This window comes from Nicotiana tomentosiformis, chromosome 7, assembly GCF_000390325.3.
Source record: "Nicotiana tomentosiformis chromosome 7, ASM39032v3, whole genome shotgun sequence".
Classification (NCBI taxonomy): domain Eukaryota; kingdom Viridiplantae; phylum Streptophyta; class Magnoliopsida; order Solanales; family Solanaceae; genus Nicotiana; species Nicotiana tomentosiformis.
In genome coordinates, this window is record NC_090818.1 from 28,128,544 (window position 1) to 28,155,022 (window position 26,479).

Consider the following 26,479-nt stretch of genomic DNA (forward strand, 5'->3'; position numbering starts at 1 on the left):
CAAGCCCTCTGTTACTATCAAAACCGGAGGAAGGCGAACAATTACTAATATACTTAGTAGTCTCGGAGGTGGCGGTAAGTACCGTACTAGTCCGAGAAGATGAAGGTACGCAATCTCCTATTTATTATGTTAGCAATATTTTAACGGGAGGGAAACTCATTATCCGCACCTCAAAAATTGGCCTTTGCTCTCGTAGTCGCCGCTCGAAAGCTTAGTCCTTATTTTCAATGCCACCCGATAGCCGTGGTGACATCTTTTCCCTGCAGAAAGCTTAGTCCTTATTTTCAATGCCACCCAATAGCCGTGGTGACATCTTTTCCCTGCAGAATGTCCTTCATAAACTTGAATTTTTAGGCCGACTGGCCAAATGGGCAGTCGAAATGAGTGAATTTGACATGGAATATAAACCCAGGACTGCGATCAAATCTATGTTTTGGCCGACTTCGTGGCCGATTTCGATCCTGGGCTGTTGCCTTTGGCCACTAAGGAAGCGGTGATGGTTTCATACATGACATCAGTAGTTTAGACGTTGTTCACAGATGGAGCTTCCAACGTGAAAGGGTACGGACTCGGGGTAGTTCTAATCACGCCTTCGGGAGAAGTCATGAGGCAGGTCATAAAAATTGTTCCCTTGGCTAACAATGAAGCCAAGTATGAGGCTTTGATTGCAGGGCTTGAACTGGCCCAAGGACTAGATTCCGAGGTTATCCAAGTCAAATGCGATTCCCAACTGGTGGTAAATTAAGTATATGGAATCTTCGACACTAAAGAGAAACACATGCAGCAATATGTGGTGAAAGTTCAAACACTACTCGCACGATTCAAGGAATGGTCAATTACTCACATCCCAAGAGAAGAAAATGCAGAATCAGATGCATTGGCCAATCTGGGCTCGTCTACGGAAATGAAGGGATCATATTCCGGTACAGTCGTACAACTTATGCACTCGGTACCGGGCGTGGATGGTTATTATGAAGTAAATACAACCAACTTGGTCTAGGATTGGAGAAATGAAATCATCTACTACCTTGAGCATGGCAAGCTGCCCAAGTAGCCCGTTACAACTTCTGGGGAGGATAGTTATACAAAAGGTCGTTCCAAGGCATGTTGGCCCGATACTTGACGCCTCCGAAGCTAATTACGTGATGAGAGAGGTTCACGAGGGGATTTGTGGAAATCATTCAGGTGCAAACTAGTTGGTACTAAAACTAGTTAGGGCAGGATACTACTATCCCCGGATGGAATAAGACGCTAAAATGTTCATTCAGAAATACGACAAGTGTCAACGCCATGCACCGCCAGTACACCAACTAGTAGAACTGCTGTATTCGGTATTGTCCCCATGGACATTCATGAAATGAGGGATGGATATACTCGGGCTGCTACGACCAGCCCTCGGTAAGGTAAGATTTCTCTTTATTTTAACTGATTATTTCACAAAGTGGGCTGAAGTATGTCCTTACGAGAAAATCGACGAACACAAAATGGTCGATTTCTTGTGGGAGAAAATAATTTTCCAAATAGGGATACCAAAGGAAATTGCCTACGACAACGAGCCACAATTCATAGGTGCAAAGGTCAAAAAATTCCTTGAAGACTTGAAAATTAAAAGAATCACATCTTCGCAATACCATCTGAGTGCAAATGGCCAAGTGGAATTTACAAATAAAGTGATTATTCAAAACCTCAGAAATAGATTGGAAGCAGCCAAAGGCAAATGGCCCGAAGAATTACCGGAGACACCTTTCAATAAGACCTTTAAATGACAAGGCATGAAAACGACAAGCCACTACAAGATGATTAGATAGTCTTTGGCTCGATAGAAAAGTTCCTAATGGGAAACGAAGCTTGCTATCAGACCCAAGGCTATTCAATCGTTCACGAGTGATCCTTCCCTACAAGCCACTGGGGTGGTTAGATAATCTTTGACTTGGTAGCAAAGTACCTAATGGGAAACAAAGCTTTCTATCGGACCAAATATTATCCAATCATTCACTAGTGGAATCCTCAAAGGAGCAAGACTTCAAGGGTTCCAATTCTCATTCTTCTCATTCGAACACTAGGGGGAATGATATGAGAATACGGTAACCTGATTGCCATAGAAACTGGGACTACGAAATTCGGGAATAAAAACGTCTCATCGGGACCCGGGACTGCACAACAAGCCTTATAGAAACAAGTTGTACAAATTAGCCACAAGTAACGATAATTTCTTTTTAAGCAAAACAAATGCTAATGTACTTTTGAAGATAGAAGTAATAAAATAAAGTCTTTTTACTTTTATCTTGTTTCTTGTCAAAATGATGAATTGATTTTATCATTTGAAAGTGAATCAAGTACTTCAAATGCTAGTGCCGGAATTAACAGGAGATGTCCTTTTCAAGAACACTGTAAACATAAGATGGTCCTATCTTATGAAACCCTCACAGTAAAGGATTGGTTCCAGAAGTGTTTATGCCCAGAACCCAAATGCTATCGGGAAAAAATGAACCCAAAGCCTTGCATAATTCGACGCAAAAAAGTAAACTTTGCGCAATTCTTAAATGAAAAGCACTTTTATTTATCAAACATTCCAAGAAGCACAAGTACAAAAATACGAAAAGAAAACAACAAAGGAAAAGAAAGCAAAAAACTAAACTATATCGCCCCCAGAACTCGGGGGAAGAGAAGCATCAACGCCCATAGAAGAAGTAGGTGGATCTGCCGTCGGATCGGGATCTTGGCCTTCTTCATTATTATCTTCAAGTTCCTCCTCGGTTCCCGAGAACTCAAAATCGGAACTAAAAGAGTCACTTGCATCGTGCTGAGCGGGGAGACGTCTTCGAGCGGTTGACTCCAGCTCTCAGGCCTTAGTGAGTTCATCGCCAATATCAATGACGCCTGCTTTGACTTCTTCCAATGTTTTTCTCCTCATGCTATACATAGAATATATTTTTTCAATAATGAGGGAATCCATTCGATGTTGAAGTTCTAATTTATGCTGCTCAACCTCGGTCGAAAGGCTATCCCGCTTGGATCTCGCGACACTAAGGCTAAGTTCAAGATCACGGATAATGATTATATGAACTTTATTATGTTCCATGATCCTCTTATACCTATCCTCCATCTAGGTATGCTTCCCCTCGGCAGTAATGACCTCTCATGTCTTGGAATTCAAGGTTACCTCTAAGTTATTTATTCGCTCAGTGGAGGCAGTCTCGCACTCGGCAGCAGCAGGCACATCATTTTGGACCTCATACCATTTAGCCTTTTCTTCTTGAAACTGTACATTTAACTGAGAGGCTTCTTGGCTGAGGTCCATCATTTCCTGCTCACTCTGATGTAGCCGAGCCTCTAACTCACCAACTTTAGCAGCTTTTACTTCCAGCACCGGGAGGCGCACGACAATTTGGTCCCTCTCGGCCAATAGTTGATCTTGCTCGGACTTAAGCTTTTCTTTATCGAGGATCAACTTCTGAAGGCCCTCGGAAGCAAGGAAGTTAGCCTGAGAAGCAAAAACCAAATTAGAAACTCTGTCAAAGCAAATAAAAAAGAAACATGCAGTAAAAAGGACAAATACAATACTGCTGTTGCATTGTGCATGGCATTATTTATCATACACTCCCCCGAAAGAGAGTGTATTTTCTTCTTATCTTTCTCTGAAGCCAGTGGCTTCAGGTAATTGGCGAGTTCCACCGATCGGGATGGTAGATGGCACTCGGTAGATCCCGAGAGGGAAACACTCATCCTCCCATAGGGATCTACAAAAGGGGGCGTATAGTTATGCCCCAAATTCCCAAGGTTTGGGGACTAGGGAGGAAGGACATCCTTCTCTCGAGTGTCTGCGGCCGATGGGGGTGATGTAGCAGTTATTGGTGAAGAAGGTCATTGTCTCATTTGTAGGGAAGCCCATTCATCACTGGCTTCCCCATCATCATCAATCACCACAGTGACTGCGGCTGGCTCGGGCGTGACTTTCTTCACCTTTTTATTATTGCCCTCGGCCGAGGAAGAACACCACCTTTTTAGTTGATTGCTCTCCGATCGGGGACTCTGAGAGGAAGCGCTTGCATCAGAAGCATATCCGATAGCGCCTGTTCGAGTGAGGCCTCCTTCAGCAACCTCGTAGCCTCCACCGGATGAGCCAAAACATCCTCCCCAGAGATTGTAACAGAGCCCTATGAGAGACCTTAATTCAATCAAAAGAGAGGTTAACCAATTTTCTTATGCACAAAAACGAAATGAGGACAGAATTAGTTAACTTACCATGATTCTTAGCCTTCCATTTGTATTTGGGGGCCAGCTCCTTCCACCGGCAAGTCTCAGGCATGGTTATGTCCAGAATCTTCTGAACCCACCGGTCCAGGCCTTCAACCCTTGGCGGTGTCCGCTGAGTTGATGAAATAATAAGAGGAGAAAGATTAACAACGACATGAAACAACCTTTTTTTTTTAAAAAAAGACAGACTTTTAACTTACATGTATGAGTCCATGACTCAGGTAAAGATGGAGTTGTGGCCGGTATGATATCCCTAATGGAAATAATGACAAACCACTCCATCCATCCATGGTCGTTGTCGTCATCCATGCTGGTGAGCAAAGCATGGTTGCCACGTTTGCTGAAATTTATTACTCCTCCTCGAAAGATTTTAGGGGAATAGAGATTCATTATATGAGCCAAGGTGAACTCCCCATGCATTTCCTGGCATCGCCATACAGAAGGGCCCACTTGTTCCAAACAAACTTGGCATCATTGGCACAACTCCAAAATCACGGGGTAGAGTTCTCTGCTCAAAGAAATTGCACACAAAGTGAATGAGTATGTATAAATATACATGAAGCCCTTCTTAGTGAAGGTTACTCGCTCCACCAGTTCGGAAGCATTGATGTTCAGAGAATGGCAATAACAATCCTCATTCATAGTAGGAATACTGGAAGGGCAGATGAAAGAAGGGTATATACCAACAGCCCAAGTGCAAGAACTTGAAGAAGGAAACTTCTCTTCGAAGTCATTGGTTGTGTTGAGTCTTTTGGGAATGATGGTGCTCACCGTAGGGGGGTCAACATCAACATTGACTTCTTTGTCTTTGCTCTTGTTTATGGGTAAAATCGGGCATAATGTTATCCCCGACTTCCCGATAAAGAAATCAGAGGGACGCATGGTATGACTCAACATCGAGTAAGGCCAAAGGGTTCCTCATTTCTGAAACCGAAGAGGGCGGACTGTGCACCTAGTATCAGGTATGGCTGAACATCAGATCCGGGTTGAATAAAGTTTCGGTACCAAGGAAAGAGAGAAACGGTTTATCACGATGAGCAGGGAATTGTAATATCCTCCCTCAACCGGATATTACGGCGCAAATCTCGTCCAATAACAATGGCAAATCGACATTTACCGAAAAAGAAGATTTTTACCTTATTTAGACTTGTACTAGGATTGCAATTCACTTACTATATTGTCACACCCCAAACTTGGGGAGCGTGACCGACGCTCAACTGATATATCCCAATCAAGCAAGCCTACTCAACGCCTTTTACCCGACCTTACCCATGAATAAAGTGAAGATGCATACCATTAGTTAGACAATGAGAGAATTTCATCCACAACACCAATTTTATTACCATTAATTACTTCATTCTCGAATTCCAAAATATATTACACCTTTGTAGATTAGAAGTGGAAACATATGTTACATATACAAAATTTTTAGTTTGACTTTCCCATTTCAAAATACAACCCACACTATACCTACGGAGCCTCTAAGTGATACAAAAGAGTAATATGAAAATGCCGGTGACAAGGCCCCGGCTATACCTCTAAACATTATACATAAGGAACAAAAAATACAAGACCCCGATATGAAGTGGGGCTCACCAAGTTAGCTGAGAATAAGGTGTACCGCCGCTCATTGATGCCGCCTGCTGTGGAACCACCTGCATCCATTAAAGATGCAGTGTCCCTGACAAAAGGAACGTTAGTACATATGGAATAGTACTAGTATGTGAGGCTAAACATTCTCTCAATGAATCAAGTAACATCACAATAGAGGAGAAACATGAATACATTATAAACCAAGTAATATTAAAATACCAAATCAATATTGAGGTAACATTTCAAGTAATAGTCAATGTTTTAGGTTGGGAGATCTTTAGCACCGATACACCACCGTGCTTATAACATGGAGTCCAATCTTTGCCCGATCAGTTAAGAGTCTCACACTAAAGTATAAGGCTCGACATACAAAAACAATACCACCATGTGCGCAACGTGGCATCCGATCTCTGCTAGCAATCAACTCAACCCGATTAAGGGAAATAATCTCAACACATCAATCTCGTCCCAATTAAGGGAAATAATCTCAACACATCAACACGTGTATTTACCCCTCTATCACTCCTACACCGGCACGTGTAATTTCGGGGTTAGGTTATTTCAACCTACCCTACCTCGGATTATATAAAGGAGTTACAGCTCATTTCATAATCTTCCACACTTCCTTTCATTTCATTGGCACAATTGGCCACAAGTATAATTTTTATTCTTGGCACGATGGCTGAATTTTATATTTCATACTCTTTTCTTTCATATTCAAGTATCATGGGTTTGAGCGGGGAGGCATCTTGGAGCGGTTGACTCCAGCTCTCGGGCCTTAGCGAGTTCATCGTTAATATCAATGACGCCTGCTTTGGACCCTTCCAAGGTTTTTCTCCTCATGCTATACATAGAATATATTTTTTCAATAATGAGGGAATCCGTTCGGCGCTGAAGTTCTGAATTATACCGCTTAACCTCGGTCGAAAGACCACCCCGCTCGGATATCGTGGCACTAAGGCTAAGATCAAGATCAAGAATAATTATTATATGAACCTTATTATGTTCCATGATCCTCTTATACTTATCTTACATCTGGGCATGCTTCCCCTCGGCAGCAACATCCTTTGAAGTCTTGGAATTCAAGGTTGCCTCCAAATTATTTATTCGCTCAGTGGAGGTAGTCTCACACTCGGCAGCAACATGCACATCATTTTAGACCTCATACCATTTAGCCTTTGCTTCTTGAAACTATACATTTAAATGTGAGGCTTCTTGGCTGAGGGCCATCACTTCCTGTTCACTCTGATATAGCCGAGCCTCTAACTCACCAGCTTCAGCAGCTTTTGCTTCCAGCACCAGGAGGCACGCAACAATTTGGTCCCTCTCGGCCAATAGTTGATTCCGCTCAGACTTAGGCTTTTCTTTATCGAGGATCAACTTTTGGGCTTATAAGATCATTAGATTGAGCATTCTGTTGAGCTGATGAAGGTCGTTGTCTTATTTGTAGGGAAGCCCATTCATCACTGGCTTCCCCATCATTATCAATCACCACAGTGATAGAGTGAATTGGCATGGCTTTCTTTAAAGTTTTATTATTGCCTTCGGCCGAGGAAGAATGCCGCCTTTTTGGTTGATTGTACTCCTGTCGGGTACTCCGAGAGGAAGCGCTTGCATCGGAAGCAGATCCGATGGCACCTGTTCGAGTGAGACCTCCTTCAGCAACCTCATAGCCTCCACAGGATCAGCCAAAACATCCTCCTCAGGGATGGTAACAGAACCCTGTGGGAGACCTAAATTCAACAAAAAGAGAGGTTAACCAATTTTCTTTCACAAAAATGAATTGAGGACAGAATCTGTCAACCTACCATGATTCTTAGCCTTCCATCTGTATTTGGGGGCCAACTTCTTCCACCGGCAGGTCTCAGGCATGGTGATGTCCAGAATATTCTAAACCCACCAGTCCATACCTTCAACCCTGGGTGGTGTCCACCGAGTTGATGAAATAATAAGAGGAGAAAGATCAGCAACGACCTAAAACAATTATTTTTTCAGAAAAAAGACAAACTTTGAACTTACGCGTATGAGTCCATGACTCAAGTAAAGATGGATTTGTGGCCGGGATTATATTCCTAGCGAAAACAATGACAAACCACTCCATCTATCCACGGTCATTGTCGTCATCCATGCTGGTTAGCAAAGCATGGTTGCCACGTTCGGTGAAATTTATTACTCCCCCACGAAAGATCTTATGGGAGTAGAGTTTCATCATATGAGCCAAAGTGAACTCCTCCTGCATTTCCTGGCATCGCCATACCAAGTGGCCCACCTGTGCCAAACAAACTTGGTATCGTTGGCACAACTCCAAAATCATGGGGTCGAGTTCCCCTCTAAAAGAAAACACACACAAAGTGAATGGGTACGTATAAATATACATGAAAGCCTTCTTAGTGAAGGTTACTCGCTACACCAGTTCAGAAGCGATGATGTTCAGAGAATGGAAATCATAGTCCTCATTCATAGCAGGAATGCTGGAAGGGCGGATGGAAGAAAGGTATATGCCAATAGCCCAAGTCCAAGAACTTGAAGAAGGAAACTTCTCTTCCAAGTTCTTGGTTATGTTGAGTCATTTGGGAATGATGGTGCTCACCGTAGGGGGTCAACATCAACGTTGACTTATTTGTCTTTACCCTTGTGCACTGGTAAAATTAGGCATAATGTTATCCCCGACTTTCTGATAAAGAAACGAGAGGGAAGCATGATCTGACGCAACATCGAGTAAGGCCAAAGGGTTCCTCGTTTCTGAAACCGAAGAGGACGGACTACGTACTCGGGATCAGGTATGACTGAACATCAGATCCGGGTAGAATGAAGTTCCGAGACCAAGGAAAGAGAGAAACAATTTATCACGATGAGTTGGGAACTATAATATCCTCCCTCAACCAGATATTACGGCACAAATCTCGTCCAATAACAATGGCATATCGACATTTACCGAAAAAATAAGATTTTTACCTTATTTAGACTTGTACTAAGATTGAAATTCCCTTACCATATTGTTATGCCCGGACACTGGGGAGCGTGACCGGCGCTCAATCGAGATATCCCAGTCAAGCAAGCCTACTCAACGCCTTCTACCCGACCTTACCCATGAATAAAGTGAAGATGTATGTCATTAGTTAGACAATCAGAGAATTTCATGCACAACACCAATTTTATTACCATTAATTACTTCATTCCCGAATTCCAAAATATATTACACCTTCGTAGATTAGAAGTGGAAACATGTGTTACATATACAAAAATTTTAGTTTGAGTTTCCCAATTCAAAATACAACCCACACTATGTCTACAGAGCCTCTAAGTGATATAAAAGAGTAATATGATAATGCTGGCGACAAGGCCCCGGCTATACGTCAAAGCACTATACATAAGCAATAAAAGACACAAGACCCCGATATGAAGTGGGGCTCACCAAGTTAGCTGATAAGAGGGTGTACCACCACCGATCGATGTCGCCTACTATAGAACCACCTGCATCCATTAAAGATGGATCATCCATAACAAAAGGGACATTAGTACATATGGAATAGTACTAGTATGTAATGCTAAACACCCTCTCAATAAATCGAGTAACATCACAATAGGGGAGAAACTTGAATACATGAGAAACCAAGTAATATGTAACACTCCGTAAATTCGGACTAGGTGTGGACATGTTAAATAAGTATTATTGTGACATCTTAGACATATGAAGTCCTATCGGGATGAGTATGGGTGAAAAGAGTTATTTTGGAATCAAGACGGAGAGTGAGGTGCATAAGATTTAATAAAATCGACTAAGTTTATAGAAGGTGTATATTCTAGAAGCATTTCGTGATAATAAGTTGGGAATTTGGGAAAACCTAAAGCATTGAAGTTGTATCCCTTTGAAATATATTTCCAATGATATATTATGGAGCCTTAAAGGATTTCTGAGTAAAACGTTATGTGCATTTTACTGGACAATGCGCAGTATGCGCGCCCAGATGGTCCCGTGAGCGGACGCGCACTTGTGGCAGTGCTACTGCCCTACTGTGCGTCCAGGTGCATGGTTGGGCTTTCAGGTGTGTAGGAGCAGACTCGAGGGATTATCTTTAAAGCCCTACTTCATCCCCCACACCCCAAAACACAAAAAACTTGCTCTAGAAAGGGAAGCTCTCAAGAACCTAACTCCTCCAAGGTCCCTCCACCATCTAAGGTAAGTTCTAATGGTGATTCTAAGTTAATTTCAATTCCCCAACACCTTATTAACATGGGTAAACCCTTCAAATCATTAGATATTCGATTGGGACATCATTGTTGAGAGAAGAAACCCTGGAACTCGAATTCAAGAGGATTGAACGTCAAAAGGTAATGTCTTCACCCTCTAATTGATTATAGCATTAGATTAATGATTATAGACTCTAAGTTCATAAGATATGAGTTGATGGGTTTGATAGAAAATCATGAATGATTATAGGTTTGGGTTATTTGTTTATTATTGATTAAGGGTGTTGTTTATCTTATGGATGATGAAGAGTGGAATTGATTATCACAAGTTGAGATTTTAGAATTTTCTAGGAGTAAGAGAATGGGATGTTGGGTGTAGAAATACCATTAATAAGGGCTATGAAGATTTACACCTACCAAGTGTTTGATAAAATGCCTAAGTGACCAAAACATGAGTATTATTGCTAATATGGAATCCCTTTGACTTGTATTGATATAGATTAAAGTTGAAAGGGTTGGCGAATGTTGTATTACGCTCAAGATAAGGAAGTTAAGGTATGTGAGGCTAACTCTCTATGTTTGAGAATGTTAATAATTCTCCCTACACTACATTTCTTTTACGACGTTACTAGTTACTTTAGAAATATAGTTAAGCCTGGTTCCTTGAATAGTTGCAGAACTTTTATTATCTAGCTTCATAACTCGTTCATGTCTTTCATTATGAATGTTGTGAGCTCAGTGCGTAATCAATATAGAATTGGGTTTGATGCCCATGAGTCTGAGTCTAGATTACTCAGCATGTCATAAACAATTGAAGTTTCAGTTTTTAAATCAGTTCAAGAGTACATGTCTCAGTCTAGTCCTATTCAGTATTCCAGTATCATGTAACTCAATATGATTTAGTATTTCAGCATCACATATTACAGTATAATTCTTAGTTCATGAATTTAAGTCCCTGAATGTTGAATACCTGTATTTGGGCCTGAGGTCGTAGTTTATATGCTTTTTGCATATTTGGGCCCGAGGCCGTAGTTTATGCTTTATGCATGTTTGGGCCTGAGGCCGTAGTTTATGCTTTATGCATTTCAGTTATCAGATATTAGTCATCACTTCAGTTATTAGTTATCAATTTAGTTTCAGTTTTATCATTTATAGTTCTTTCTTTCAGTTTCTTTACATAACAGTGCAATTCGAATGTACTCACGTCCCTTTTTTCCCGGGGCCTGCATCTCACGATGCAGGTAATGATTTACAGGTTGACGATTCAAAGCGCTAGGATTTTTGTACTAGCTATTTTGTGATCCCCAGTTCTTTTGGGGCATTATTATTACTTTACAGTATTTTAGAAATTTACGGACAGTCAGTGTTTTTAGTACTTCATTAGAGGCTTCATAGACTAGAGTAATAGTTAGATAGAGTCATAGGATTTTTATGTTAAGCTATGTTGGCTACAGATATGTTTCAGATTAATATTAGTATATCTGCACTTGATTTATATCATTTAGACTTTCAGTATATCAGCAAGTGCTAGTTTATCTTCTGCATTCAGTATGTTATGATATCACACGTTGATTCAGACAGCTAATTGGTTCACTCGGTCACATGTAGTCAGGCACCGGGTGTCGTGTTACGTCCAGGCCCAGGTTCGGTGCGTGACAAAGCTTGGTATCAGTGCCCTAGGTTCAAGTGGCCTAGGGAGTCTATGAAGCAGTGTCCAGCGGAGTTTCCTTTATATGTGTGTGCCGGCCACGTATATAAACGGTTAACTAACAAGACATTCGGGATTTTCTCATTTCTTTCTACTCTAGATCGTGCCATAAATCTTAGATTAATAGGTAACCTTCTCTTCCTATCTAATTCCAAACGTATTAGTTGCCCAAATGATGCGCAAGAAAAACCCAAGGTTCTAGAGAGGATGATTGCCCACTTGAGGTATATTTATGGAATACAGGTTGAATGAGACTTGATAAGATGTTGAAAGTGTGATGCAATTGATAGTAGTAAAAAGATTAGAGCATAACCTTATCAGAAAGTGCAAAAGCAGTTATCATGTTTTATGGTTATCAGTTTACCTTAGTTACCAGTTACACAACCTTTCAGTTAATAGGTTTATGGTTATTCAGTTCATCGGAATTAAGTTATATGTTTACCAGATATCCAATTTTCAGTGTATCAAAATTCTGGCTTGTGAGTATACAATAATGCCTATGGGTGCTAAAAGAAAATGTAAATAATAGTGATTATAGCGAATTCTTCACATATTTTAGGTCCGAATTAAGACCAAGACTCACCAGGTGACGCATGAAGTGATTTATCAGATGGTGGTATACTCTTAAGGATAAGTTTGTGCATGGTAGTGTATTCGTATGTGTTTTACCTCCCAGAACAACTTTATTTAATTCTTGGAAATGAAGCCATATGTTGGATGATGATAGTTTAGATGTCAGACCCCACAGTGTAACAAGTTAAGAGTTTAACCGCAATGGGCACCGAATTGATCACTATAGCTTTGGACATAAAAGAGCCTAAGGGAAAAGTAACTAAGAAGATATGATGTACGAAATGAGGACTAAGAGCAAGCGATATTGAATTTCAGGGAATGATTTTAAGTTGTTCAGATTTATTCGAATCAGAATTAGAAAGTACCACGTTAGTGAATTACTATGAGAAACAACTATTATTGTGAGATAAAAAATGTGACAATTCCCCCTTAGGTTATGTGACTAAGTGTTTTCCCCAGATATTTATAGTCTGATATGATTTTGAACTGTATAGAAAGTTTGGCGTTAGATATTCCAATTTCGTTTAAGACAGATGAACTTTCCTTGAGTGTGAAAATATTCCAATTTCATGTAAGATAATTGAAATTTTCCTAAGTGTGATCCATGTACATAGTTCAAAAAAAAAGTTAGTATGTGACCATAGAATAGGGTCGGATGGCGAGGGAAGTTAGAAATAACCTTATGGTTCACTTTAGTTATTCAAAGCGAAACAAGAAAATATGATGCTAGCAGGTGATTAGTAAAGGAATAGCAAGCAAGTTTTGAGTAGATACAATGAATTAGCAATTTCAGCAGAGCTAGTAAAGGTACGATTTGATTTACTTAGCCAGGTTAACTATAATGAGTGGATGACAATTTGAAATATTGAACTCATGTTAGAACCCAAAGAGTTTAAGTTAAACCCGAAGTTCAGTGATAGTGGAATGAAAAAATAAATCAGCTAGCAGTAAGAGAGCAAATTACACAAGAATAACCTTAAGAGTTATCGAAAAGGGGTTTCCCCAAGATTGACAGTGTGAGTAGAGTTAAATCATTAAGATTGTGTATGATAATTGTTAATACATTAGCCTTCTATTTATGTAAGTAATTTAGTTTTTCCAAGTAAGAAAGATTGCTCAGAAGTAAGTCGGAAGATGAGTCGTCATTGCCGTAAAGTGCAAGGAATTGTAAAAGATAAGGAAATTTGTTCGGATACTAACAAAAGAAAAGGATCTGCAAGTACAAGACTGTAACCTTTGGTCTAAGGGGGAGATGTGATAATTGTTAATAAGTCCAGTTGGAGATTTGAAACCCACATCGTTAGCATGAGATATAACAAAAAAGTATAAAATCATGCCCAGTTATGTATCACGAGGGTAGTGCCATTGCACGAGTCTCCAATCTTCGGATTACTGGTCAAAGACTTAGCTCACAACAACGCTATAAGTATTTTTAGGAAGTACCATAAAAATATAATCAAGTATGGGAATTATAGCACATGGTTTAGGCAGACAAGAGAACTGTGGTGAGAGAAGTTCACTACTTAGCCAAGCAAGGAGTTTGACTTTCGGACTACGAAGATGGTAAAGGTATTGTCCAGAACAGGACTTGTTCCTCTTTAGTAGCCGAAATGAAGGAGAAATATATTAATGACCCTACTTGTTGCAGCTGGAATAAGGGATACACAAGCATAAGACGATGGCTTTTGAACAAGGAGGAGATGATGGTACTTTGAGGCACCATTCAAGCATCATCATTGGTTATCAACAATAATTTTGAAATCAAAACTTTAAATATGTATATGTGCAATATGAGTCTTAAGCACATTGAGTTTTCCTTCCAAAATAAGGCATAATAAACTCACAATTGAAACGTGATTTTAAATCATAACATTTTGATACATTGGTCATACTTGAATACATTCCCGAAGGAGAACATAATATGATAAGAGAAAATGGAACACATTTTGAGTATATATCTTTTGACACAAAGCTTATTTGGAATAATCAAATTTAATAGGAATAACTCGAAACATGAAAAATAAGAACTTGAGCCAATCACACTTGAAACTTACGAGAACATCATGGAATTCAATTCTATAAGAGAAGTTTAGCCAATATGTTTCGCTTGGGCTTTCCTTAAACTACTACAACGTTCCAAAAATCCTAGTGAGTTCAATCTATTAGAGACATGACAAAATTGAACCATAATTAGGAAGACATTCATGGGTTCAACTCACCTAGGCATTTCATCAAGCACTAGGTGTGAAAATTTGACTACAAGGTTCTCTTATCCAATTTCTCTCACCCCACAACCAATCCAACACCAATAGTTTACCCAAATCGGCTCAACGACCTCCCCACCACCTTTATTGGTACATGCAAGAACAAAGAACACTCCCACTCCCAAGAATCATACTCCTCATTACCCATCTTCAACACAAATTCAAAATTGAGGACTAGGGTATGGAATCCTTACCTCTTAGGAGAAGACTTGTAGGCTTCCTTTGTTGAATTCTCAAGGCTTGATCAAAGAGTGGAGTGTTTAAGTGATTCAGCTTCACCCTTTCTCTCTAGCTAGCTCTCCCCTTCTCTAAAATGTTTGATTTTTCCTTCAAAATGAGCTCCAATGGCTTTTAATCGAAATGGGGTTAGGTTATAAAAACAGAAAATTGACCATTCGAACTCAACTCTGCGGTCGCAGAATGCATCGTAGAACAGGTAAGCGGTCTGCATAAGGGACCGCAAAATGATCCTCCAAAACTCGGTTGACCGGGTTTGGTCTGCGGCAGGTCTGCAGTCCGCATACCAATTATGCGGCCACGAAATGGACCGTGAAATCATCCTCCGGAATTTCTCATGCTGAATTTGTGATGGAAGTGCGTCCCGCGAAATGGTTATGCAGTCGCATAATGGACAACAAAATGACCTCCAAAAATTGGCTTTGCTTCTGTTGCACTCTCGGTAGATATGCGATCCACAGAGTGGTTCTGCGGTCGCATAGGTGACCGCAGAAATACCATGTCTTGCAAAAATTATTATTCCAACTCCCCAATGCATTGCATAACCCAAATAGTCTGTACCGCGGCGAGCAAGCTCGTCGTGAAGGTTATCTACAACCCTCAAACACGTTAGCCTACCTCGGCACCACAATACCTCGGGTTCTAGGTAAAATTTTATGGGGCCTTACATCCTTCCCCGCTTAGGATCATTTATCCTTGAATGAGGGTCAAAGTCCATAATTTACATCCAATGTGACACAACTGTTAGTTCACACACCAGCAATCCCAATTTTTGCTAACTCACCAAATTTTTGAATTTTTCGGTAGAGTCTCCCCTGTATTTGGGCAAATCCATCTCTCATAGAACCCCAGAAACCAATCCTAACAACATATTTATAATCCAACGACATAACATAGCATGAAAACAACACCAACCGTGACCTTATAAGCGTTATATTACCGAAAAGGAGCATCATTAACATAAACTGTGCAAGTGGAGCAGAATTTATAGAAAGTAAGCTCTTAACATTTTCATAGGACACAACTATGTAGTTATTCAAACAAATGAGGGTACTTCTTCTTCATCTCTTCCTCGTCCTCCCAGGTGGCCTCCTCAACCTATTGGTTTCGCCATAGCACTTTCACGGAGGCAATCTCTTTATTCCTCAGCTTTCGGACTTGCCTATCAAGAATGGAAACCGGAATCTCCTCATAAGTTAATTCCTCATTAACCTCAATATCCTCTACTAGAACAATGAGTGACGGGTCTCAAACCACCTTCTTCAACATAGACACATGACACACCGGGTGCACTAAGGATATATCTGGAGATAAGTCGAGCCTGTAAGCCACTTGACCAATCCTTTGAATAATTCTGCATGGTCCGACATACCTCGGACTCAATTTCCCTTTCTTCCCGAACCGCATTATACCCTTCATGGGGGAAACCTTCAAGAATACCCAATATTCCTCGTTGAATTCCAAATCCCTGTGACGCACATGACGAGCTAAAAATACAACACAAAATTATGCTCGCTAGTCGAATATAGTATAGAAAAATATCGTATTCACAGGGATAGGATTTAAACAGTATTTTCGTAGCTTCTAGTCTTATTGCTATTCAAGATGATCAACAATTTGGATTTGTGTGAATTAAAACTAAAATTAACTAAAAGTCTAAACTATTGGCTAATGACAATCGCAACAAGAGTAAGCAAAGAAGATATCAAGGGGAGAAAATCGGGGTTGATTGGATGGGTGTAAGATACTTGTTTGGGAATTAACTCTAGTTACTTCACTTCTTTGGTTCAAGTGAGTCTCTCGAATTCACTCTATTATGTTCAAACATTCAGTAGAAATTCCTCTCTCGATTAAGTCTCAACCTTACAATATGAACTAAGTTAAGCTTGGTGAATATATGCAAGAATTCGTAGTGGATTAAACCTTAGGAGAACCTCTTTCGATTATCCTCCTAACTAGGTCTAAACATTAATTCAACTATCCTCTTTCGATTACTAACAAGAATCAATGAATTCAACCAATAAGATAATGCAGAACATCACAAATTATTCCTCCTTCGATTACATAAATAAGTGAATATATATGCAACAATAAAAATACCCAAAACGATTCAATACATAAAACTAGAGTTAATATCCACAAACAATTCTCAAAATACCAAATCCATCAATCCCTAAGGAAGAATTACTCCATGGATATGAAGAAATTCATCACAATTAAGTTTAAGTCAAAGGAAAACATAAAACATACAAACCCTTGTCTTGAGTGAGGATGTCGCAATCCATTTTCTCGCGAAAGCGGGTTTCGACGTCGTGACAACTCCTTTTGGAATGGGAGATAGAGTGCTAAAGGAGAAGAGTCATCACCTAACGATTTTTAAGGTGCGTTAGGGAACCTATTTGAAAATAAATCTGTTTGACTAGTCAACGCCACCAAAGATCGGGTAAGGGTCAAATTACCTCAAAGAGAAGGTGTTAGGCACTCTTCGAGGTCCACAACTGTGGGTCCCGACCGAACTTAAGATTATGTGGATTACATTTAAACTATGTGATCAAATAAACAAAGGGAATTCAAAAATCAAAACATTTTATTACAACATGATTAGTACAAGTCTTAGTACGAATATAGGGATACAATTACTTAGATATAATAACCACACATAAAGAAGAAAAAAGGGGGGGGGGGAGGAGAGGGGGTGGGGTTCCTAAGTTTTTTATCTTAAAGGATCACCCCGTGCAATATAAATAATACTTCGTAACTCCCTTGGAATAGGGAGTTACTCATATTATTCAGCGGGCACAGACTATTATCGCCTACTACCCGATTACTATGTTAAAATGGTTACCTAAAAACGTTCTAATTCAATTCTAAGTCGTACCCTATGCGTGCACTACCCGTCCCATACCTATGGTTCAAGAGGTATTGGACCTCTATTTGGGTGGTTCTAGACCTCACTTAGGCTGCTCAGAAATATCAAAACTAGACGACATTCAAAAACATATTGGACTTCACATATAGGCAGTTAAGGTTCATGTTTGCCTCCACACTTAAGCAACAAATATACGCAAGACAAACTTCATGTTAAGCAATTTATAATTAAGAAACTTAAATCCCTGTAGACATTATTTCTACGTGACAAGGCATCAGGGCTTGCAAACAGTTTCAGAGGCCAAGCGTTGCTTATAGACAGGATTATACGATTTGCATGATGATTAATAAAATTGCAGATTTTCGGATATTAAGCTTGCTGTGTCTAGGTGACTCGGGCAGTAAGGAATAATGAAAGGACCATTGGGAATATCCCAGAAGTGCATAATAAACCATATTGAGAGGTGCAACATTGACTCTTATTAAGACGAAACAGTGTTGTCCTATAGACATGATCTCTAATGTTTAGCACTTGGAGCTGATTTTATCATTACACTCAACCTATAGACATGTTTTCTAGGTAAACAGTGTGATGGAGTAATGAATGAGATGATTAAAATCCTATAGGCATGATTTCTAGTGAACAGTACGAGATAATAGCAAATGAGGTGATCAAAATCCTATAGGCATGATTTCTAATGAATATGCTGAAATGAATTGAAAGAAAGTTCATTGACATTTGTTCCTATAGGAGGGTTTTCTAGTAACACGTAGCAGTAAAAATAATTACAGCATTTGAATTCATATTTGCCGGCTAAGAATAAGAAGTTAAGAGAGCACAGGTGACAAGTGAAGGAGAGTGAACCATGATTGAGAGATAAGAATTGAGGGACGCAGACATAGTTAAGTTGAGCATATAGAGCAGATAATCGAACAGGTCACAGGATTTAAGAATAAACTTAGTAAAGATTTAGAAACAAGTTTAACACTTAGCGCATAGGCAGTCACACATTAGCAGAGTTAAGGAAAGAACAAGTTTGCAAGATTGACAAAAATTATCATACACAAATTCATAATACCAAATAAGTGAAAACCTAAAAGGTCCAAATTATGCTAAGTATAGGTCCTAGTGTTACAAAATAGTCGTGTTAATTTAAACATGATAGAGAAGCAGGTTATGACAATTACTGGTGAATCAAGGGAGCCAAAAACATGATAAATGGCATATTAACAGAGAACTAGTCATGGTTGATTAAAAAAAGATCTTGATACAGGATTAAAACATGCTACATAGGCAAGATACCATTACAGAAATTCAGAATAGAATAGGAAGAGAAACGCGTGCCATATAACAAATGCAAACACTCAGGTTTTGAACACAATCGACTAGTTAAACTAAAGAGAGTACAAATTATGCAGATGAAGCATGTTCGAATAATAGAATTGGCATTTTTAGCAGAACTAAACACTAAAAAGATGCTAACTAGGGCAAAGGTCACACACAGTAGTGGTTCAGAACATATTGACTTAGAAGAATCTAAATTTCTTGTATCAGGCTTAGGCACATTTCGACTAGCAACATTATGAAGTTAAAGGGTTAAAGAGACCTAAAACGGAAGTAAAGCAAACAAGAATAACCCAGAAAACACATTAAGCTATGAACCTCAGAAGTGAAAACATATGTGAATTTCAGATATATAAGAATTGAAATTGCAAAAGACAGTAACTCACCAGTTAAATGAATAATAGTAAAGAATCAAAATTCCACAAGAATCCAGAATCTCAATGCGTCAAAGTTTCCAAGAGCTTCGAAAGAACTCCGGGTAGTGCTCGCACCAAGAGGAGGTTGAGTAACAAGGTCTTAGTGGCCTTGGCTTTCAGCCGACCAAGACAGAATATAGAGAATAGCAAAAGACCCCAATTTTAGTGAAGAATATGTCGATTCAAAATCTGTCTCAAAAAGGGAATGGGGTGGGGTTTATATAGCAGTAAAAATTGAACGACCACACAAGGAAACGGAGTAAATCGAGCAACAAATAAAGAAAGAAATCATGCAAAATCATTTCAAAATCAATTTAGGAGAGAAATCGGGTAAACCCTAGGTTTTAGGGAAAGTGTAAATCAACAGAGATATAAATGAAATCGGACTCACATAATATGGTATTGAACATATGTAGATGAAATAATGCTCAAAATCAAAGATTCGAACCACTTTGGTTCGATTTCAGATGGTATTGCTTGCCATGTTTAGGCAGACGCCTAGATAACACCACAAACGGACAACCAATACCAAAAGGTTTCAAATATGGCAAGAGAATAGTAGTCGAATCCCATTATCAGTAGGATTATGAGAGGGATTAAGGGGAGGCGGCTAGGGTTTAGTGAAGAGGAGATGAGTGACAGAGGGAATAGAGGCGACTATCTTTAGGAAATGAGGTTAGGGGTTAGGTTTTGGGGGTATAAGGAAAGAGAGTGGGGTGTTGTGTGTCGTTGATCGCTTTTGATCAACAGTTGAGATTAAAAATGAGCTGGGTCGGATTTTGGATTGGCAGGGTTGCTTGGGGTTTGGATTGAGGATTGGGCCAGGGATTTGGGTCTGTCCGGTCCGAAAAATAACTCAAAACTTGGGCCAGCTTTTAAATAAGAGATTAAAAAGAAAATAATTTAAAAACATAGTTAAATAAATATATAAATAATGCTATTTATGCAAATTAATACTTTAAACAATGGTAGGAGATTATAAAAAATGTAAAAATATCATTTTGACCCTGAATAAAATGACAAATGCAATAAAAATACAAAATATAGATTGTGCAAATAATGCTATTTTGAAAGTATATATATATTTTGAAAAAAATATGAGGGTAAAATTGGGTATCATTAGCTGCCCCTCTTTACCCGGGAATGATGAAAGAGTTGTTAGGTAAAGAAAATCATGACCAATTTTGGTCGAATGACGTGATTTTGAAAAATGGAGGTCGAACCCTGGTTCCTTTGTTGCCTACATATCCCTGGTGTTACGGGAATCAGGCCGCGTGTAGTTCTGGATCCAATGGTGAACTGAAACCGATGGAGTTGTTATAAGAATGGTCACATGTTTCGAAAAGGTTCTTTTGGGTAGGACAATGTTGTAAGTAACATGCAATTTTAATGGGGTCATGAATGCGAATTTTGGATGTTACGAGTGTATGAGGCAAATGTTCGAACGGTCGTAGAGTAAAAGGTAGTCAATTACTGGTACTCGGTTACGTTTGAAGTAATCGAAGGTTGTGAGTGCTGTGAACGGAAACTAGAGCGAAGATTTCTCCCGTTTGCAAAACAGTTACTCCCGAGTTGCGTACAAAACATAAAACACGGTGCATGCGAATATATATGGGTTATTGCGAAAATTTAAATATGATGCAAATTACCTTTGGACCATGAAGGTTGTCTTTGGAAGAGGAGGATGATGTCCTTGGACCATGACGTCCTAGGCTATGAAGCGTATGACAAGGGATTCGCAGGCCATGAAATGGTGTCCTCGGGCCATGAGGATAGTGCCTCTGGACTATGACGCCTTTGAAACCTGATGTGCAGTTTCGAGAGATCCTCAGGCCATGGAATAGTGTCTTCAGGCTATGAGGATGGTGCCTTAGTCTCATGCAGGGTAAGCCAGTGCTTAGCCTTATGCAATTAGGGAGGCAATGCTTAGCCTCATGCAATTAGGGAGGCAATTCTTAGCCTCATGAAATCAGGGAGACAATGCTTAGTCTCAGTAAGGAAGTGCTTAGACTTATGCAATTAGGGAGGCAATGCTTAGCCTCATGATGAGTGATAGTGAGAAAGCAAAGTACTTCTTAGCTGGAGATTTTTGCGCTAGAAAATTTGTTATTTTGAAGGCAGTGACTTGATGTGTCTGCGGATATCGTTGTCTTATTGTGCCTGCATCCAAAGAAAAATTGTTAGTTCTGTGGGGGAAGGTTGGTTTGCGCTTTTGTCTTCTGTTTTGCCTTTGCTCCTGTCTTGAGGTCCTGTTTGAGTTACCCTGGGTAGCATCTGGTTGTTATAGAAATAAAGTTTTCAAAAAATATGCATGCATTTGATAAATATAGTTATTTGAAATGTAGTAGTATGTGATTTCAAATAATTTAGATGAACCGGTGACTGTGACATATTTTAGAGACATTGCGACCTCCTTGCTCCCTCAAAATTCTGCCCCAGTTTAAATGTAATACTTTGGCTGTTCTGTGTATGACGATGTCGGCTGAACTTGTTTTAGAATTTTGAGGGTCCTCTTCAAAACTCTGCACCAGTTTTCTGATCATGGCAACATGAAGATTTTATTAAGATGTGACCGAACCTACAGGGCTTCCTACGTATCCCCTTTTAAACGGAAATCAGGTTAAGCGTAGTTCAGTTACATCAAATGAAGAAATCTAAACAATCCTAAACATAGTATCTCTTGACTGCGTCTGAGTTGATAGGTTTTGGCCAAATTTCTCCGTCCATTTCTGCAAGTATAAGTGCCCCTCCTGTTAGTACTCGATGAACCATGTAGGGACCTTACTAATTGGGTGAAAACTTCCCTTTAGTTTCATCTTGATGCGGGAAAATTCTCTTTAGCACTAATTGCCCTGGTGTGAATTGCCTTGGTCTGACCCTTCTGCTGAAAGCTCTTGCCATCCTGTTTTGGTAGAGTTGACCGTGACATACTGCACTTATTCTTTTTCTATCAATGAGGGCCAGTTTCTCATATCGGCTCTGTACCCATTCTGCGTCGCTGAGCTCGGCTTCTTGTATGATTCTCAGAGAAGGGATTTCTACTTTGGCAGGGATAACCGCTTCAGTACCGTAAACCAATATCTAAGGAGTTGCCCCAGTTGATGTGCGAACCTTGGTATGATTTCTACTTATCGTGCCATTGTTTGTAATTATCTACCATCTTCCTCAATATCTTCTTGATGTTCTTGTTGGCGGCTTCTACAGCTCCATTCATTTGCGGCCTATATGATGTGGAATTCTTATGCTTGATCTTGAAAGTTTCACACATAGCCTTCATTAAATCACTGTTAAGATTGGCGGCGTTGTCGGTGATGATTGACTCTGGAACCCCGAACCGGCAAACAATGCGATCTCGAACAAAGTCTGCGATGACCTTCTTAGTTACAACTTTGTAAGATGCAGCTTCAACCCATTTTGTGAAATAGTCTATTGCCACTAGAATAAATCTATGCCCATTTGAAGTAGCGGGTTCGATTGGACCGATGACATCCATACCCCAAGCAGAGAAAGGCCATGGTGCACATGTTGCATTGAGTTTATTTGATGGCACTCGTATCATGTCTGCATGTATCTGGCATTGGTGACACTTCTGGACATACCTGATGCAGTCTGTCTCCATGGTCAACCAGAAATACCCTGCTCTTAGTATTTTCTTGGCTAAGACAAAACCATTCATGTGCGGACCGCAAGTTCAGGCATGTATTTCCTCAAGCAATCTGGATGCTTCCTTGGCATCGACACCGTAATAACCCCAAGTCAAGAGTCCTTCTGTACAGAATCCCTCCGCTCTGAAAGAAGTGGTTTGCTAACCTTCGGAGTGTGCATTTCTGAGCATGAGTTGCGTACTCCGGATATTCCCTTTTTGCCAAGTATTCTTTGATGTCATAGAATCATGGATTTCCATCACTTTCTTCTTCAACATGAGCACAATAAGCTGGTTGCTTATGAATTCCTATTGGGATAGGGTCGATGAAATTCTTGTCTGGGTGTTGTATCATAGAAGATAGAGTGGCCAATGCATCTGCGAACTCATTCTGAATCATCGAAACATGTTTGACTTCTCTCTTCGTGAACCTCTTGATCAGCTCTTGCACACAGTACATATATGGTAATATCTTAGTGTTCTTCGTGGTCCACTCTCCTGAAACCTGATGTACCAAGAGATCGAAATCTCCAATTACCAGCAACTCCTGAGTGTTCATGTCAACGGCCAACATGAGTCCCAAGATGCAAGCCTCATATTCTGCCATATTGTTGGTACATGGAAACCTGAGTTTTGCGGATACCAAACAGTGTTGGACAGTTTCTGATACTAAGACAACTCCAATTCCTACTCCTTTGAAGTTCGCGACTCCGTCGAAGAACATCCCCCAACCATCGTATGCTTCAGTGATGTCTTCTCCCACAAATGATACTTCCTCGTCGGGAAAATACATTTTCAATGGTTCATATTCTCCATCTACAGGATTTTTTGCCAAATGATCTGCCAATGCTTGCCCTTTGACTACTTTTTGGGTTACATAGATGATGTCGAACTCACTCAACAATATTTGCCATTTCGCCAACTTTTCAGTAGGCATGGGTTTCTGGAAGATGTATTTCAACGGGTCCATTCTTGATATGAGATATGTGGTATAAGCACAGAAGTAATGCCTCAACGTTTGAGCTATCCATGTCAAAACGCAGCAGGTGCATTCCAGTAAAGAGTACCATGCTTTATAGTGTGTGAATTCTTTACTCGGATAATATATGGCCTGCTCCTTTCTTCCCGTCTCATCGTGTTGTCCCAGAACACAACCAAAAGCCCCATCTTGTACGGAAAAATAAAGCAGCAAAGGTCTCCCTGGTTCTGGTCGGACCAGAATAGGTGGTTTAGATAAATACTCCTTGATTTTGTCGAAGGCTTTCTGGCATTCTTCAGTCCAGCTCGTTGCGGCATCTTTCTTCAACATTTTAAAAATCGGTTCACAAATCACATTTGATTATGCTATGAAACGGCTGATATAGTTGAGATGCCCTAAGAAACTTGTCATATCTTTCTTGTTCTTTGGAGATGGAAAGTCCTGGATAACTTTGACCTTTGACGGGTCCAATTCAATCCCTCAGCGGCTGACGATGAATCCTAGCAATATTTAGATTGTACCTTCGAAGCCAATTAAGAAATTTTCTCAAGTCTGCTATTTGATCTGTACTTTTCCTAGATTTGATGATGATGTCATCCACATACACCTCTATTTCCCTGTGTATCATGTCGTGGAAAATAGTTGTCATGGCTCTCATTTAAGTGGCTCCAGCATTCTTTAGGCCAAACAACATCATTTTATAGCAGTACATCCCCCATGGTGTGATAGAGGCTGCCTTTTCGGCATCCTTTTCATCCATCCAGATCTGATGATACCCCGCGAAGCAATCCATAAAAGACTGGAGTTCATGCTTGGCATAATTTTCAATTAGTATGTGTATATTGGGCAACATGAAATCATCTTTTGGACTTGCTTTGTTTAGATCCCGATAATCGACACATACTCTAACCTTCCCATCCTTCTTCGGAACCGGTACAATGTTGGCTAACCAAGTCAGATATTCAACCACTCTGAGAACTTTGGCTTTGATTTGCTTAGTGACTTCCTCTTTTATCTTTAAACTCATATCTGGCTTGAATTTTCTGAGCTTCTGTTTTACTGGTGGACACATGGGATCGGTGGGTAACTTGTGAGCCACTATGAATATGCTCAGACCAGTCATATCATCGTAAGACCATGCAAAGATGTCTTCATACTCCTTCAGGAACTGGATGTACTCTTCCTTCTCTGACGGTGATAGGTGATAGGTGAATGCTTATAGGGGTTTCCTTAATTGTTTCGGAATCCCCTAAGTTAACTGTCTCGGTCTCGTCCACTTCTCCGACAATTTCCTCAGGTATTACATCCTCTTTCAGATCCTCTGAATCACTATCCTTACGTTGCGTTGTCTCATTACATGTCACAGTCGTAGGTTCATCGAGATAGGTAATAGTAATGCTATAGAGAAAAAATGTAAAGAATAAAAATAAATACTAAAATAACAAGTACGACTCGATGACTCGAGCAATTATTTCAAAACAAAATACGTTCAGAACAAAATACTGAAAATGTTTTAGAAGCTCATAAAATTGCTTTGAAAATAACTGATGCTAATTGCCAGGCTACCCGGGAACTCGACGGGCCCGACATGGTGCAGCAGTCCAGTTCTTGAGAACAACTCCTTTCTCCATGGTCTGAATAGTAAGGTCTTCTTCCTCCTCCTCCTCCTCCTCAACTATCACGCTGCAGTCCATGTCTTCATCATCCAGAAATAGCTTCTTTATGCCAGCTAGAGCTCCATTTTCTTCAGACCCCCACATCATATCGGCTTGATGAAATGTTTGGTGTAAATGTGATACCGGTTATTCCAGCGGATAATAAGTACCACGCCATGGCGGCGACCAATCCTGATACTCTTGACAAGTGTATTCATACCAAAGCCTAAAAGTTGCACCATGATGCTTCAACTGTACCGGTTTGGTGATCCCTTGGAGATTCTTGCCGAGACCCTTATCAGGCTCGTACCCTGTCCGTAGCAATATACTTTCTATCTTGTTGCTCCACTATTTGTCCTTTTCAATTGCGTTGACGTGCTCAATACGATGGTATGTTTCTCCACCCAGCTTCCTCCTGTTCTCGATGACTGGAACAATCTGATTGGTATAGATGGGATTACTCCCGTCTCCATGGATGATCACTTCCTGATGATTCCATTCAAACATCACAACCTGATGCAGAGTAAAAGCTACGGCCCCAGCGGCATGTATCCAGGGTCATCCCAATAGTAGATTGTAGGTAGCACGAAAGATCCTGTGAAGCTGATCTATGAAATCCTGTGGGTCCTCCCTCTGATCTGTCCCCGTGAACTCTGGGGGACTCAAAGCAATAAACTCTCGGACCCTTGAACTCCCAGACCCCTCAGAAGTTCCTGCACTAGCTGATGCCCTAGCCTGTTGCTGGGTAGC

The 26,479-nt window shown here is 40.2% G+C and overlaps 1 protein-coding gene across 1 annotated transcript; it reads right to left on the reverse strand.

Moving 5' to 3' along the window:
* Window positions 1–23,342: 23,342 nt before the first annotated feature.
* Window positions 23,343–24,404, reverse strand: LOC138895391 (uncharacterized). Its single transcript, XM_070180074.1, has one exon. The coding sequence runs from the start codon at window positions 24,402–24,404 to the stop codon at window positions 23,343–23,345; it is 1,062 nt and encodes a 353-aa protein (XP_070036175.1).
* Window positions 24,405–26,479: the final 2,075 nt, after the last annotated feature.

Coding starts and splice junctions, on each gene's coding strand:
- LOC138895391 (XM_070180074.1), bottom strand. CDS start 24,404: ATGTTGAAGAAAGATGCCGCAACGAGCTGGACTGAAGAATGCCAGAAA.